At 37.3% G+C, this 16,795-nt stretch overlaps 1 protein-coding gene across 3 annotated transcripts in view; it reads right to left on the minus strand.

Annotated features, from left to right (window-relative positions):
* Positions 1-1,313: 1,313 nt before the first annotated feature.
* The window catches only part of LOC142158631 (poly(rC)-binding protein 3-like), a 1,531,228-nt gene continuing 1,515,746 nt past the window's right edge, over positions 1,314-16,795 (minus strand). The window contains exons 20-21 of one of the 3 annotated variants that reach the window (XR_012692823.1): positions 11,638-12,004; positions 10,000-10,615 (exon numbers count right to left, since the gene is read on the minus strand). Coding sequence is in view for 1 of the 3 variants with exons in the window: in XM_075212788.1 (XP_075068889.1) it covers positions 3,184-3,196 (13 nt within the window). In the remaining 2 variants the exon portion in view is untranslated. Of the gene's footprint in view, positions 3,197-9,999; positions 10,616-11,578; positions 12,005-16,795 lie in introns of those variants that run through there. The other 2 variants (XR_012692822.1, XM_075212788.1) reach the window with 2 other exon arrangements.

The raw sequence follows: 16,795 nt of genomic DNA on the forward strand, positions 1-16,795 counted from the left end.
CACTGGATTCAGAGCAAAAAAGGAATTGTATTCCTTGGGTTAAACCGGAAAGTTCCTGTGGCTGGATCACTAATAAAAAACTTATTGTAGATATTTATTTTAATTAGGAGTGCAGTGAACCTCTCTGTATCATTGCAAATGTACTTATCTTTTTATACTGGAATGTGTGGAAATGTATTAAGTTCTGAGACCGTATGTCATGTTTGGGTTTTGCAACTGTCTGGAGACAGGTAATCTCATGTTAGTTAGACCTTTATATCAATGAATGAAAAAAAAGTCTGTTGAGCCTATAAGACAGGAGGAGGTAATTATACTTGCTGGTTGACTCCGTATGCAAGTGATCACAGTTGAATGTGAATTTTGCAAGTTAAATTGCGTTCAAAGCAAGATTAGAGAAATGTTACATCCTGATGGTAAACATTTAATAGAAAACCTCAAACATAATATTGCTGCTAGCACTCCTTCAGATTGAGTTATGTGCGGGCTGCATGAAGCCCCTGGATTGGTTAGAGGGGCAGGAGGCTGGATTACATCCTGCCAGGGTATCTGTGTAAATCTGTATAAAAGTGCACTGTTTGACCATGTATTAGTATTATTCAATCTGTACTTTCTGGATATCACCAGTACCTCAAACTAGTGTGTAACTGTCCTTTTTAGGACTTCCTGAGCTAATAAACATCACTGCTTAAGGAACCTGATTTGACGCGTACTTACCTGCTGTAATTTCTGTGACCTGAAGATTAGACCAAATCTAATCCATTATCCGGTTGTTCTGAGGTTTGAACCCAGGGTCTCGTATCAACGCTCTGCCCGCTACCCTGCAGCTCTGGCCAGTGTGATAGGCCAGGGAGAACCATCCACAGTAACCCTGATCTGAAGGCAAGAGGTCAGGGGTACCAGCCCACGTGTACCAGCAAGGGGGTATACTAGCAGCAAGAGTTACCCATAAGGACGCGGGTCTAGGTGCCAGTGAAGGAGCCTAGTGGTGACAACAGCAAAAGCCCCTCCTACCGCGGTTAGAGGGTGCATTTAGGATAAAGAAAAGGGGATGGTGGCAAGGCAAGCCCAGCCAGTCCCCAGCAACACAATAGACAGGGTGGCATAAGAGGTCCACCCTGTCACAGTAACTTTGCAAGGAGTTTGCTCTGGTAATAGTTATAAATAAGTTATTAAATGGTCATTTCTCTTCCCCTTTAACACAAACCATGCAAAGTACTTTGCAGTAACTACGATAGACAAGCCTATATTGCATTAAACATGGTACCTCTGCTGATAACACTGCTAGCAACAACAAGAAAAGACAAACACAAGTCTCAAGGAAATAGTTTGCATTTATTCTGTAAATACTTTGAATGTGTCAAATCATAAAACACTGGACATATGCCAGACTTGATTGTCTTCATAGGTATCTTTATTTAGGCACATTAAAGCTTGGTTGTTTCAAAATTTGCCTAATGCAGAAGTTTTTTTTAATGGTGACGACACAGATAGTATATGGTGAAACATAATAATGGAATCTGGCAATTAGCATGCCTAAGTTAAACACTGCTGTGTTGAGTCTCAATCTCCCTTTTTAAATGTATGTTGTGGAAAGAAGTAACACACGGACATAGATCAGTTAACAAGATAAATGGAGGGTTCATAATATGAAATGTTTTTTTTTTCTCTGCATTTATTTTGTTCTGCATTTATTTTGTCTACCGTATGTACTGTTTTACCTACTGTACGGCGCTGCGAAGCACTGTGGTGCCTTACAAATCTAAGATAATAATAAAAAGCCTATATATGCTGTTTGTACCTTCATCTGAAACTGAAATTATCTAACAGGAGAAAGTTAGTTGTTAAGTTTAGTTTTGTGTTCAAAGCTGAGAAATACTGTATACACTGATCACAATAAGAATAGTTCAACAGTCATTAAAACTATTGATTTGTCTTATTCTGTGAAAGCTGACACATTGATTAAGACATTTATTTGCAGAGAATGGCTATTTAGGTGGGAACTGAGCAACAAAAAAGGTTGTGTCAATAGGCGCAAGTTGTGGTCACCACATAGTGACATAGTAGAATATTACATCACAGTTGCAAACATTTCACTGCTGTACAGCTCTCAATAGTAATGTGTCAACATGTTTAACTCTGTGGTGACCCTTAATGAAATAGATTTACAACAGCCTGCCACTGCATTTCCCCTTATGTAGAATAGGGTCCTGAATCCATGATGCAAACACGTCTAGCATATATTGTCTGTCAGGGGTACATAGCCATTAGTGATCACTAGCTCTTTTCTAAAGACAGATCATTTATTTGGGGAAAAATATCTTCCAGGATTGCATGGCAGTTACCAGATACATATGAATAATTCCAGAATAAAACAAATATTTTAAATACTGTCAAAATAGAAAGGACAAATTGTGCACACCTCGTTTACTACATTGTATTGAACTCACAGATAAAACATGTGCTTAAAACAGCACATTTTGCACTAAAGAAGAAATCTTCTTGCTAAAAGTTGAATGTTGATGGACCTGTTTGTGAAATGTTGCTTCTGGCAGAATGATAAAATTGTTCTATCTTTCCCCACTGACATGTAGGACAGCAATTAACCAGCATTGTTAATGCACAGCACATTGCAGATTTAGCAATTTCATAAATTGTGATATCTTAAGAAATACTAATGGAACTGATGCCACAATTTGACACTGCTCAGTATTTAAAAATGGATTGTAATGGCGCAAATGTTCACACTAATAATTCACATGGTTTATGATACTGTATATGGTCTTGGCTACAATAAAAGGATAACTAAAATGTTACATATTTTAAAACATTTAGTCACAGTAGTCACCTGAGCTAGAGACAATGTATTTTAGAGGTGCAAATTCACTTGACTGCTTTTAGCTGTACAGAAAAAATGTTTTATTTTTTTTCCCCATATAATTAGTCAGCTTCTTTTAAGCAAATTTATATTCATTCTCATAAGAATGATCATTCACCAACACATTGACATTCTATAAACTATTGCTGATTTAATAATTACTTCCAATGAAAAAGCACATAGCAGAGTATGGTGGCTCTATCCAACTCCTTAGTCAAGCAGTGAACCTCGATGAACATAAAATTTCCTGACGTTTTCAAGGAGATGATGGCCGACGTAAAGCTGAATCCGTACGAATTTATTCATATTCACCAAAAGAAACTGTGAAAAGAAGAGAAAAGTTTTCTTACAGTTTTATTGCTGAATATGGGACTTCACAGATTAATTCTTTTGTGGTTATGTTATCGTCAAGCTCATGAATTTCCAGGAAACAAGAAATTGTTATTGTAAAGAAATAAGGAAACTATATGAAATATGGGGTTAGTTATGATTGAGTGTAACCCACAAATTGGCAACAGGAACTTTAGAGACATGATTCCATGATACCTGTGGATTCATGTCTATTACAGTTTCTTTTCTCAACCGAAATATTGTATTTCTACTGGTGGAAGTGGCATCATTATCATGATCATGAGAAGACATCGGGTATACAGCCAATAGGAACTGATCCTTAAAAGGCAAACTGTGAGATAAGTTTACATTCCAGGCCTAAATGATGACACCACTAGCAATGAGAGTACAAATACTTTGCTAAGAACAAAAAGCATGTTTTAATATGTGCTAAATATAAATAAATCATCACAATTAAAGGAAAATTGAGGGCACCATCTCTAAAATCCAAGAAATATCCTTTATTATGTTTTTTCCACAAATGTTTTACAAGCTTCTCTCCTTTTTTTACCTAAAACATTTCCACTAAATATAAATAATATATCTGTAGCTGATGTAACAACCAAAATATAAGGTTATTTGAAAGCCTACATGCTAAGTCTATTTGAACATTTTAAATATTACTGACAATTTTCTTTTACTGTTTAGGTAGGTAATTTCCTTCAATCTTCATAAGTACTTTGGTTGTATATTATTTATGGGAAAATATGTACATTCTGCATTAGAAAATATCCAATGCAAATTATTTGACAAGTATTGTTGCATTTTATCTGTATCAAGAAATATGCCAGTGTAGTTGCAGGTTCTATGAAAAATGGTTGATTGGCTAATTTCTGTTGTCCGTAAAAGCAAACAAAATCAACATCCATCAACATAGCGAGCCTAAATAAGCAAAAAATATGCATGCAGTCCAATTCATATAAAGTCAAGAAATATAAACTAGCATTTGCATTTATTAGCTGTCTTAGACAATAGACATTAAATAGGACAAAACACATTTACTGTGAGTTGTTGTTCAGACATCACTAAAACAAATCTTTAAACGCCGATCACATACATACAACCTATAGTAAACATAAATTGAGGTCAAAATGAGCTTGGCTGAAGAGGCCCTCAAGACCCCAACAGCGTATTTTAGGATATCTCAATGAATACCTCAAACTTCCCATGTTATGCATATCTCTTAATTTAACCAAATTGTCCTCCCAGTCTATCCCTGAATGCCCAACATCCTCTCTCTTATGGGATTCAAGGTCTGTCTAGACCACAAAGAGTGCCATTTATGTTCTCATGTGGGTTTTGCCATGGTGTCAGGATGTCAACATAGAGTAATGGTAATGACAGTGTGTAATTGTTACATTCCTCTCTCATTATAATCTATGTAGATTCTGGATACCACTCATATTAGCATTTTCCATCTCCACATGAGCATTTTACAGTTCTACCTAGACAATAATGCAGAGGGTAAGGTGCAGATTAAAACTAGCTAGCATATGCTAATGTTAGGTACCCATGTGTGACATTAGACTAACATTAGCAGAATAAGATTAAAATAAAATGTAAGAATATTTAAAGTCATGCGTGATCAGCATATTCAATAGATACACTGATTAGCCACAAGACTAAAACCAATGACAAGTGAAGTAAATAACATTGATTGTCTAGTCACAGGGTGAGATATATTAGGTAGCAAGTGAACAGTCAGCTTTTGAAGTTGAGGTGTTGGGCAAACTTAAGAATCTTAGCGACTTTGACAAGGGCTAATTAGTGATGGCTAGATGACTGGATCAGAGCATCTCCAAAATGCCACAACTGGTGGGGTGATCCCAGTATACAGTGGTTAGTACCTACCAAAAGTGGTCCAAGGAAGGACAACCGGTGAACCGGCGAAAGAGTCATGGGTGCATTGATGCCTGTGGAGAACGAAGGCTAGCCCGTCTGGTTCATTCCCAAAAGAACTACTGTAGCACAAATTGTTGAAAAAGTTAATTCTGGCTATAACAGAAAGGTCAAATAGAGGTAAAGAAACAAAGAGCTGGATTTATCCAGACAAGTCTGGATAAAGCCAGTACAGTGAAATGCGCATCGACGTTATTGCAGAGTATGACCACTATCATTTAAATGGAATATGTTTTAGACTAGATTAATACCTCCTATGTTAGCTATAGAATTTTACATTGCCCAAACCCCAAGTTAGACCTCCTTAGGTAGCTAGCAATTCACTCCCGTAATTTTGATTAATACAGCCTACCAAACTTTGTAACCAAGACAAGGCATGCTAAATTATAATTTTGGGAGAAACAAATGGCTACCTAGAACAAGTTTACAATAATATATTTTCAGGAGTCAATGGGATTATTTAATCCCCACAGTCTATAGAATTAATATAGGAATTGCCACCTATTCATTTTGATCATTTATAACAAGATATGGTATCTTATGATAGACAAATTGACTATTTAAGGATACGATATTTGGCAATTTACTATCATAGCTTTACTAAATTATCAATGTGGTACTCTAGCACAGGAAATTCGGAATACTGATGGAACGCTAGAATTCTCCCATTTCCGTTACTAAATAATAATTTATTAGAATCATCATCACCATTTCTTTATATAGCACCATTGATTCTGCAGCGCTGTACAGAGAACTCACTCACATCAGTCCCTGCCCCATTGAGGCTTACAGACTAAATTCCCTAACACACTCACACACAGACTAGGGTCAATTTAATAACAGCCAATTAACCTACCAGTATGTTTTTGAAGTGTGGAAGGAAACTGGAGCACCCGGAGGAAACTCACGCAAACACGGGGAGAACATACAAACTCCTCACAGATAATGCCATGGTCGGGAATTGAACTCATGACCCCAGTGCTGTAAGGCAGAAGTGCTAACTACTTAGCCACCGTGCTGCCCATACAAGAGTCATATACAACAATTTTTAAATCACGAGTATTGTAGTCCTTATAGTAAACTAGTGCGACAATAACCTTCAGTCTCTATGACAGAAAGGTGTCAGAAAGCACAGCGCATCGCAGCCTCGCAGGACATGTGAGCAACAGAACTGGACCATGGAGCAATGGAAGAAGGTGGCCTGGTTTGATGAATCACATTTTCTTTTACATCATGCGGACAGATGGGTGCATGTGAGTCATTTAAATGTGTAAGAGATGGCACAAGGATGCACTATGGGAAGAAGGCAAGCCAGCAGAGGCAATGTGCTGCTCTGGGCAATGTTCTGCTGGGAAAACTTGGGTCCTGGCATTAAAGTGGATGTTACTTTGACACATACCACCTACCTAAATGTTGTTGCAGACCAAGTAAAACCCAACATGGCAACGTTATTCCCTGATGGCAGTGGCCTCTTTCAGCAGGATAATACACCCTGCCACACTGCAATTGTTCAGATAAGGTTTGAAGAACAGGAATTATAGTTCAAGGTGTTGGCTTGGTCTCCAAATACCCCAGATCTCAATCCGATCAAGCATCTGCGGGATGTGCTGGAAAAAGCAAATCAGAGCCATGAAGCCCCCACCTCGCAATTTACAGGATTCAAAGGATCTGCTGCTAACCTCTTGGTGCTAGATACCACAGGACACCTTCAGAGGCCTTGTGGAGTCTATGGGGTAAATGTATCAAAGTGCGAGTTTGCCAGCGTGTTTAAATCACGACAAATCGCGGGTGTTCACCCGCGAGTTTTGAAATAAAAAACCTGAAATGTATCAAGCTGCGATTTTGACACTGATGTTCAAAATCGCTGGTCATCTCTGGCGATTTTGTGCGATGTAAACACTCCCGAGTTTAGCTAACTCTCCTGTGTTTGGCAAACTCTCCTGTGTTGTAACAGTGAGTTGTAAACACATCACTGTTACACTGACTTGTCATACAGCTGCCGGAGCTCCGGCAGCTGTAAAAACTGTAAAGAATAGATCAAATTGAAAAAAAAAAAAGTGTGGGGTCCCCCCACTATTCATGCTTAACCCTAGTGCTGCCTGACTAGTGCTGGTCCCGTGAAAATCCGGGAAAAATTTTGCGTGGGGTCCCCCTGATTTTCACTTTACCAGCACTAGGCAAACCAGCCAGGGTTGGCGGCACTATAGCAGGGGGATACACGGCAGGGGTCCCCCTGCCATAATGACTAACCAACCCTAGACTGTTCAGCGCTGGGCTGGATTCCCTAGGGAGTGGGGTCCGCAAAAAAATATCGAGCGGGCCCCCCCCCTAGAAAGAACCAGCCCAGTGCTGATAGCACTAGGGCTCTTCCTACTACCCCTGGGCTGTGGGTAGTAGGGTAATACGGCGATAAAGAATGAAAAAATAAACAGACGCCATTTTGAATTGTGGAACTACAAGTCCCAGCCAGGCAGGTTGCCAAAAACAGTGTGGCCATGCTGCTGCTTGTATAACTACAAGCACCAGCATACCCACAGCAGCCAGGGCATGTTGGCACTTGGAGAACCACAAGTGCCAACATGCCCTGACATCCCTGGCTTGCTGGGACCTGTAGTTCCACAAACAAAAATGTTAAATAAACAACAGCACCCTAGTAAACACCACACATATTTATTAAAAATAAAAACCCCACAATAAATACACTAACCACCCTCATTTAAACCACATATATTTATTAAAAATAAAAACACCCCAAATACTCACCAAAGATGTCTTCTTTCTTCTCCAAAAGCTCCGTGCTTGCCCCAGTCCCATAATATTTATACTTCCAAAAGTTTTGGCTTGCCCCAGTCCCAGCAAAATAATACTTCCAAAATGGCTTGAATAATATCTTCTTCACTTCGCCCAGAAGGGGCCCCTTGTTGATTGAAGTCTTCTTTGCTGAAAAGTTGGGTTTAGTGAGTCAGCAATTGTGTTTAGAGAGCCTGCAGGAGCAACTGTAGCTAGGGCTATGGTGACAGTGTGATTATAGAGGATGACAGATTTGGGCATGACAGTGGTGGTAGGATAGGTCATTTTCTTTTTCCCAAATTCATTGCACATTCTATTTTATTTCTTATTTGTATGATAGCAAACACTTTAAAATCAAACGCAGTTGTGTAAATGACAGACATGTACATCGGTGAAGTATTATTTTTAAAAGGCAACAATTTTCAAAAACTCTCAAATATTGATGAAGTCAACATATCTATGGTATCAGGAGAAGCACCAGAGTGAATAGTGGTGTGATAAAAGATTATGCTTTCCATTTGACCCTTATTCATATAGGATACTGGAGGCATGTTCACCTTATCAATTCTACATTAGAAAAGCTACATATTGCCACATGGGAGTGCTGCAAGCAAAATATGCAAGAGAATAAATTACCTCCCCAGGCTGATCATTATTACAAAGAGGGACTGTTACTGATAGAAGTGCTGGATTATACTGGAAATGCACTGGATGTATTAAATAAGCAATGCACCACTACTTTATATAGCACTTTTAGTACATTTTCATAAAATGCAGTAGAAAAGAAAGCTATTGCAGCCATGTATGTCATTATCGTTTTTTTATATAGCGCTAGCAAACTCTGTAGCACTTTACATTTGAGTACACACAGTAATAAACAATACTGGGTAAAACAAAGAGGTGAGAAGGCCCTGCTCGCAAGCTGTATGTCCAATTCATTCTCATAATATTAAATTATATGCCCACCTTTGTGATTATTTTTTTTACACATTTAAACACAAAACACCTATAGCATTTATTTTTTTAATGAAACTACCTACCTATCAACAATGCTTGGTTAAAGAGAGCATAAAGCATATCTCTGCTTAAAATGAACAAAAAACAGGCTTCTTTGAGAAGGTAATGTATGGGGATGGAGGGTATGATTTAGTAGCCTCTCATTTATTATTATTATTATTATTATTATTATTATTATTAATATTATTATTATTATTATAATTATCTTGTATTTGAGAATCGCTAACATAACATATTATGCAGAACTCTACATACAGGGTATCATGTTACAAACAAATCACATTCAAAGACATGACAGAGAAGGTTAAAAGGGATCTGCCCAAACGAGCTTACAATCTAAAGCTGACTACACACTATAGAAAATTACTTTAGATGAGATTTCAGTAAGGATTTTACCAATGACAGAAAGTCCAGATGGGCATGCCGATTCATGCATACAAACCTACATGATTTACCATTAGGGGGTAAATGTATCATACTCCGGTTTTGTCAACTCCCGCGAGTTCGGCGTCTTCGCAGCTAAAATTTAAAATGGCGCTGCCTTGTAAAGGGAAACTTCCCTTTACAAGGCAGCGCCGCTTTAAATTTAAGCTGCGAAGACGCCGAACTCGCGGGAGTTGACAAAACCGGGGTATGATACATTTACCCCTAAATCTGAGATTTTCATCTCTCATAACTATCTCCTCAAACGATTGTGACTTCATGCACACTCTACAGACATCTGCTGTCCCTGTAGCAATATGCAAACCTAATTTAAATAATGGTCTGCAGCTCACCGCACACAAACAAACAGACATCCAGGAAGAAGGAAGAGGAAAAAGCATCATCGCCATTCATTGCTGTTTAGCTTTGTGTTTGGTGTACTTACGGTTAACTCCCTTCACAACTGTACACAAGATTGGATTTATTGGCAATTAAAGGAAAATCTCGTGATTGCTTGCCTGTCCTCATGGCAACAATGCTGCACACAATAAACCATAGCAGTATAATTCATGAAGGCTGCTGAAAGATTGAAAGAAATACTTAGATTTTAAACATTTATTGTTTATTGAAATAGAAACAGAACTTATATATATATATATATATATATATATATATATATATATATATATATATATATGTAAACCTATTTAAAACAAATCAACTCAAATTCTAGAAACCAAATCTAAAAATAAAAGTTACAAGTGCTCATAGTGATCTTGGTCTATATTTTCCAAGAAAGAAGAACTGTATACTGGCACTGCTGCTTGCTTTGGAAGTCAGGATAGGCAGGATGGGTACTGGACCGTATTTCTAGCAGCAAAGGGTGCCTCTGGGGAGCGAATGGCAAATGATGGAATGGGGCAGGTCTGTAAAGTCTTGGGCATGGCTCGGGGGGAACTCTGTCAGCTCTGTGAGGTCTCCAAAATTAAATGTTTTCCCTCTTCTTTTATCACCATCCAAGCATTTTAGTTTGTTTGCTATTGCTGCACTCATCAGGTCACACTCTTTTTCCATCAGCCTGTTTCCTGAGTCTAGTATTCATCGAGACACGACCTTGGCCTTTTCTTCCTCCTCCAGGCAGGTTGTGGACCTTGTTGCTGGTGGATTCTTCACCAGAATTTCCACCAGATCAGAAAACCCCTCCTCAATGAAGGCAGATGGCTGTGCAATAAAAATACAAAATCAAACAGTTAGAATGATAACAATAATTGCATGTATTGATTTATCGTTACAAAAATCCTTCTTTTTCAGTTCCCACCAAAGGTTGATGAATGGCAAACGCAAATTATTGCAGAAGAATTTGAACAACTGTGGAATTCATCAAACTGTGGCGAGGCCATTAATTGGCAAACATGTAAGAATTATACCAAGCTCTAATACTGGTTTGTATTTCTACAATTACAATGGATTTTTCAGTATTATCCTGATGGCCATAGTAGATGCGAAATATGAATTTATCTTAGTGGACATTGAAAAAATGGCAAAGTATCAGATGGTGGGGCATTGGAACAAATGCCCTTGCATGACAAACTTAACAGAATGCATTGACTTTGCCTACATGTACCCAAAGTAAATTTAGGTCTTAGTTTTGCATTTGTGGCTGATGAAGTGTTTGTACTGCTAGTGCATATTTTAACATCTTACCCCTAAAAGGTACTCAAACCATAAAGGAAGATATTCAATTGTCGATTATCAAAAGCAAGGCAAGTGGTGGAGAATGCTTTCGGTATATTAAGCAACAGTTTAAGGATTTTTCATACCACCATTAACCCATGCCTTGACAAAATAGACCAGGTGGTGATGACCTGTTGTGGCTTACACAACTATCTTAGGCGGAAAGCCCCAGTGTGTGCAGCACAGCTTTACTTTGGAGCATACTATACAATTTGAGGAAGTGGTAGGGTTGACATCACTGGAGTCTTCTCAAATGAGAAAAGAGAGTGAAAAGGTCAATTTAAATAGGGAGGAGTATTTGCAATATTTTAACGTTGAGGGTGCCGTATCATGGCAGAATTACATATTATAATGTAAGAACATTAACATTTTATGTTATATTGACGTATTCATTTTTACCAATATGTAAACAAATATTTTAGGTATTCATGATCTTGTGTGTTTACTTACTATGCCACTTGCTGGTATGTGTTTGGTTTTCAGAGGAACAGATGAGGAACTGTACTCACTTTGGCGCAAGTTGCTAGTAGATGGTCAATTTCCTGGTCAGCAGTGCACCTCATAAGTATAAAGTGCCACAACTTTGGGACATAGACATCTTTAGCTCCTCTAACAGAAGTTTTTAAAGCCTCCAACTTATTGAGTTCTTTGCGGAACACAGTCTGCATGTTTTGGATCTTCCCACTGACTCAATATGCATTTGCTTCTGGATAATGAGGAAGACTCACTTTGACTATATCCTCATAAGCACTCATCCTCTTCTGCTTGATTTAGTAGTCTTTTTACTTGCTTTGCCAGAAGTAGAGATTTGATCTGTAGGCCTCAATGAAATTGTTCATGTGCTCTACATTCTAATCAGATGCCATGATGAATTTTCTGAAAATAGCCAAAACAAATAATATCACCATCTATATAAAACTAATATCAAAACAATGTCAGATGCAATAAAGTACTTACTTTGCTATAACAGCGTTGAAAATATGGATAGAAATCGTGAAATCCTTTCGCATAGTACCAAAATGTCAATGAAAATTCTGAATGCTGAGCAAAAGCTACCACAGCGGACGACACTACAGGCGAATAAACATTCACCCACTATGCTCCACTATGCAGCTAGAACTGCCATAATTGGTCCATGCCAATTGTTAATGCCCATGTATGCATGAGAATCGTCTAGATAAATAGAGATGATCCAGATTGCCACCAACGGTACGTGATAACACGAAGAAATAGAAAGAAAAATATAAACGTGAAGGAATAGTGGAGGGAGAAGGAGAAGAAGGGATGCCCTATGAAGATGTTAAAAACAGTGAAAGCAATGAGTCAGGGGGATATGGAAATGATGGGCATTGTGCTGGACCAACACAACTATGATTGCATCAAACAGAATTACAGAAAAAAAAATACAGAAATAATAATACAGAAATTGAATAATATGTTACGGGAAAAAACTTGGGGGAAAAAAGAAGCAATTTCCAAATACAGAAGTGATGGTCAGATTTGAAGGACAAGGAGCAAGGAATAAAATACCAACAAGTATTAAAAACAGTCAGTATTAAAGCTTGGGATTAAAATGTGGGGGAACGATAACAATAGTGATTAGTAAGGATTAGTAACAAACAGTGTCATTAAATTACAGAAAGAAAAATATGTGATCAACTATTTACAACAACAGAAAAACCCAAAGAAGGTAAAAAAAATAATCATTGAAAATTAAAAATGTAATGAGTACCATGTGCCTATTTATGAATATTTCACATCTATATATCTTTAGATTTGTTACGGACCATTATGACAGTGAAACTGAACAAATCCAAGAGGGATATCAGCACAAAGTAATTTCAATCAGTGTTTAAGGTGAGCCAATGGTAGTAGTCCCACCCACTGAGTGTTAAAAAAGGATATTATGTTCCATTTCATTATTAAAATTAACTAAATTTAGTTCTGTTCTTAATTTAGATACCAACATCATTTCAGAAAAAAGTTTGGAAGGAAAGAAAGAGGAGTTAAACATTAATAGTTCTCGGGCTTTGATGCAACAATTGATGCAACAGGTGTGACCAAAAAGATGTCAAAGCTGCAAGAATATTTCAATGCATTGAAGGGAAGCATTAACGATGTGAAAAAAGAATTTGTTCAACTTGTTCAAATTATCTACATAGTTCTATCATAGTAAAATCATATACAGCATGTAATAATAGTACAATTATATCAAACAATAAATAGAGGAATACCATTCGTTTCTAGTGAATTTATATATAGCTTTCAATCATAGTTAAAGCATACAGTTCAAATATGTTCATTTATAGAATCTTCTGTGTTTGATTACTGTTTAGTAATTTCTTTGATCACCTCACAACATCTCTCATGGCTTTACAACATTTATTTAAGGTTATATGTATATATAATATTTATATATAATGTAAGCAGAGAATACATGTTGTACCCTTTGTACAGTATGTGAACTTGAAATGGCCATATACTGTATGTATGCCTTTTTTAAAATTATACATTGAGATGACAAATAACTTAATCTGGATGCTTTGATCTGTGTTGCTGTGATGCTTTGATTATGGAGATCGTTTTTTGTGAGCAGTTCATATTTGTATATCTTCTTATGTATCAATTATTGATTTTGATTTTCCAGAGAAGTTTGAAAGACAGTTTATAAAAATACGTTTTCTGTTGGAAAATAAAAGTATTTGAAAAGAGAATTCTGGTTTCTCTCTCTCTCTCTCTCTCTCTCTCTCTCTCTCTCTCTCTCTATATATATATATATATATATATATATATATATACACAAAAGAAATGGGATAGGGGGCCAAAGTTTAGTACTGTTAGACCTCTAACATTACTTGTGAATAATACATGTGCGTACCAATAATTAGAATATTCCATGTGTGTTAAATATTTTTGAATATTCCAGATCTCATAACAGTATCAGAGACAGAGTGATCAAGAGCAAAACAACCACATGTGTGGCCTTCATGCATAGACCATGTGCACCAAGCCTCTCCAATAGTGATTATGCGTACCAGAAAGGAAAACTATATCGCTTATCTGTTTGTAGTCGTGTAATCTTCACATATCCACTGTTGCTCTTGGATACAAAATGTCAGATAAACAACATAGTGTAGTACTTTTAGTACATAGGTTTTTAGTACATAGGTTTATTGCACATAATAACATAAGGTTATCAGACTCAAATTTTTAAAAAAGGAAATGAGCTTATCTGAGTTACTGCCTTGTATGTTCGCCCTGGCACAGATGAATCTCCCGGGTATGGCATACCAGTCAACTTGCAGCTAAATAGATAAACGTCCCAGACTGGATGTCCCCAAAACTACAAAAATATAATGTAGTCCTCAACGCGCTTTGTCTGTTTAAATCAGACTTCATCAGGAGAAGAATATACAATCTCTTATAAATACAGAGACAAATTACAATATATACAGAATACATATTCTCATATGAATAGTGATATTGTTTACAGAAAATTATAGAAACTTTAAATAATATAAATATATGAAGCTGGATAGTAAAAATATATATTTTTAGAATATAAAATGACACTAATACATGGACACAATAAAAACATATATAATTTTTTTATTTTTTTTTAAAGTGATTTTTATTAGGGTTTTTTCAAAACAAAACAAAGAGATACCAAGAGAATGTATAACCATACTGTATACATAAGAAATTCAAAAATGTTTACACACAATAGTAAGAAAGACTTAATTATCTAAAATCTGGTATGTTATTCATGGAAAAGAAAAATGTTGTTTGTTTTTATTTTTCAGAGGGAGGGGGGAGATGAACAATGGGGAAAGGAAAGGTTTTAGGGATGGGGAGGGGAACAGGAGAATATTCTACTCATTGTTTATGCATCAGATTATAGGGAAGAAAAGCGTTAACCCGTGTGGTTATATGGAGATCAAATTAATTTAAGATTTTCTAAAACTTACATGCGTAATGATCCTTCTTAAACCTGATGGGGGTACATATCAAAACAACAGAGACTTGTCAAACGGTTGTCAAGGGAGGCTCAGCATCATAGTAATTCGTCCAGGAAGTCCATGTGTTTTTAAAATTCACTGGTTTGTCTTTGAGAAGAGCTGTGATGCTTTCCATCCTATAGATTGACCAAACTTTATTGATAGTGGCTGAGAGCGAGGGGGGAGAGGTGTTTTTCCATAGAGCGGCAATTAGACATTTAGAGGCATTTAATATATGATTGATAAGTTTGTGCGTGGAGTGACTAGTGCCCAGGAGCCGTCTAGGAAGAAGTGAGTATAGGGGGGACTCGGGCATTTTAAACCAGTGTAATATCCTTGATGAGATTATGAATTTGTTGCCAATAAGGTCGTAATTTAGGGCAACACCACCAAACGTGCAACAGGGTACCTCGCAGACCGCACCCTCTTCAACATCTGTCGCTAGTAGTCGGAAAGATAGAGTGGAGACGAGAGGGCACCAAATACCATCTGTAGAAAATTTTTCAAGAGTTTTCCTTTATCCTAACTGATATAGATGACTTACCTATATTAGCTCTCACCTTTGACCATTCTTTAGGAGTCAGGGTCTCCCCGGTATCCCTCTCCCAGGCAAGCTCATGAGGGTCTTTTTCGGGCTGGCCAAATTTGTTAATCAATTAATACAAAGTGGAAATGAAGCCTCTAGTAGTCGGGGAACAGCGACATAAAGATTCTAAAGTAGAACATTGAACCGAGGGAGGAGGGGGGGGGGCTCATTTAAGGATCGATAGAGGTGCCTAAGTTGAAGATATTGATAAAAGATTTTTTGTGGCAAATGTATTCTTCTCTGTAAGTCTGAGAATGTAGGAAAAAACCCAGCTGGGACCAGATACCAAATGAAGAGCAAATTATGTGCGGTGCAGTAATAAAACATTTTATGGTCTAACCCTGGCTCAAAGTTTTTATTGTTCCAAAGTGGGACAAGGAGTGGGTAATTAGATCGCAACTTGTAAAATCTGGTCACTTGATCCCACAAGGAGAAAAAAAAACGAGCAGTTGGAAGCTGGGCTAAACATCTAGTCCTATGCTGGGATGGTATCCAGAGTAAGGAATATGGAGAATATAATTGCAATATGTCTGCCTCAATCTGCGTCCACACTCTATAATGAGGGTTGAGTGCCATAAGATACATTGTGACATATGCGTAGCTCTATAGTACTTTATTATATTTGGGAGGCCCAATCCGCCAGAGGTTTGATGTTTAGTGAGTATTCGCAAACGCACTCTAGGCTTACACCCTGCCCATACAAATTTAGAAATCATTTGCTGAAGATGATGGAGAACATGTAAGGGAACCTGAATTGGGAGTGTTTGACACAGATAAAGTAACCTGGGTAAAACATTCATTTTAATTGAAGCCATCCTGCCAATCCAGGAAATATGAAATGTATTCCATTGAGTTAGGTCGCCTCGAATTGTATTAATTAATCTAGGGAAATTGGCCGCGTATAGAGAGGAGTAATTCTTGGTTATGTATATTCCCAAATATTTGATCTTATTGTGCTGCCATCGAAAATTATAAGTGGTTTTAAGTGGTTGGGTGATATGCTGAGGAATATTAAGATCTAAAATTTCAGACTTGTCCGCATTATTTTGTAGTTCGATAGGGAAATATAGAGCAATATTTCTT

The sequence above is a fragment of the Mixophyes fleayi genome, chromosome 5 (assembly GCF_038048845.1).
Source record: "Mixophyes fleayi isolate aMixFle1 chromosome 5, aMixFle1.hap1, whole genome shotgun sequence".
Classification (NCBI taxonomy): Eukaryota; Metazoa; Chordata; class Amphibia; order Anura; family Limnodynastidae; genus Mixophyes; species Mixophyes fleayi.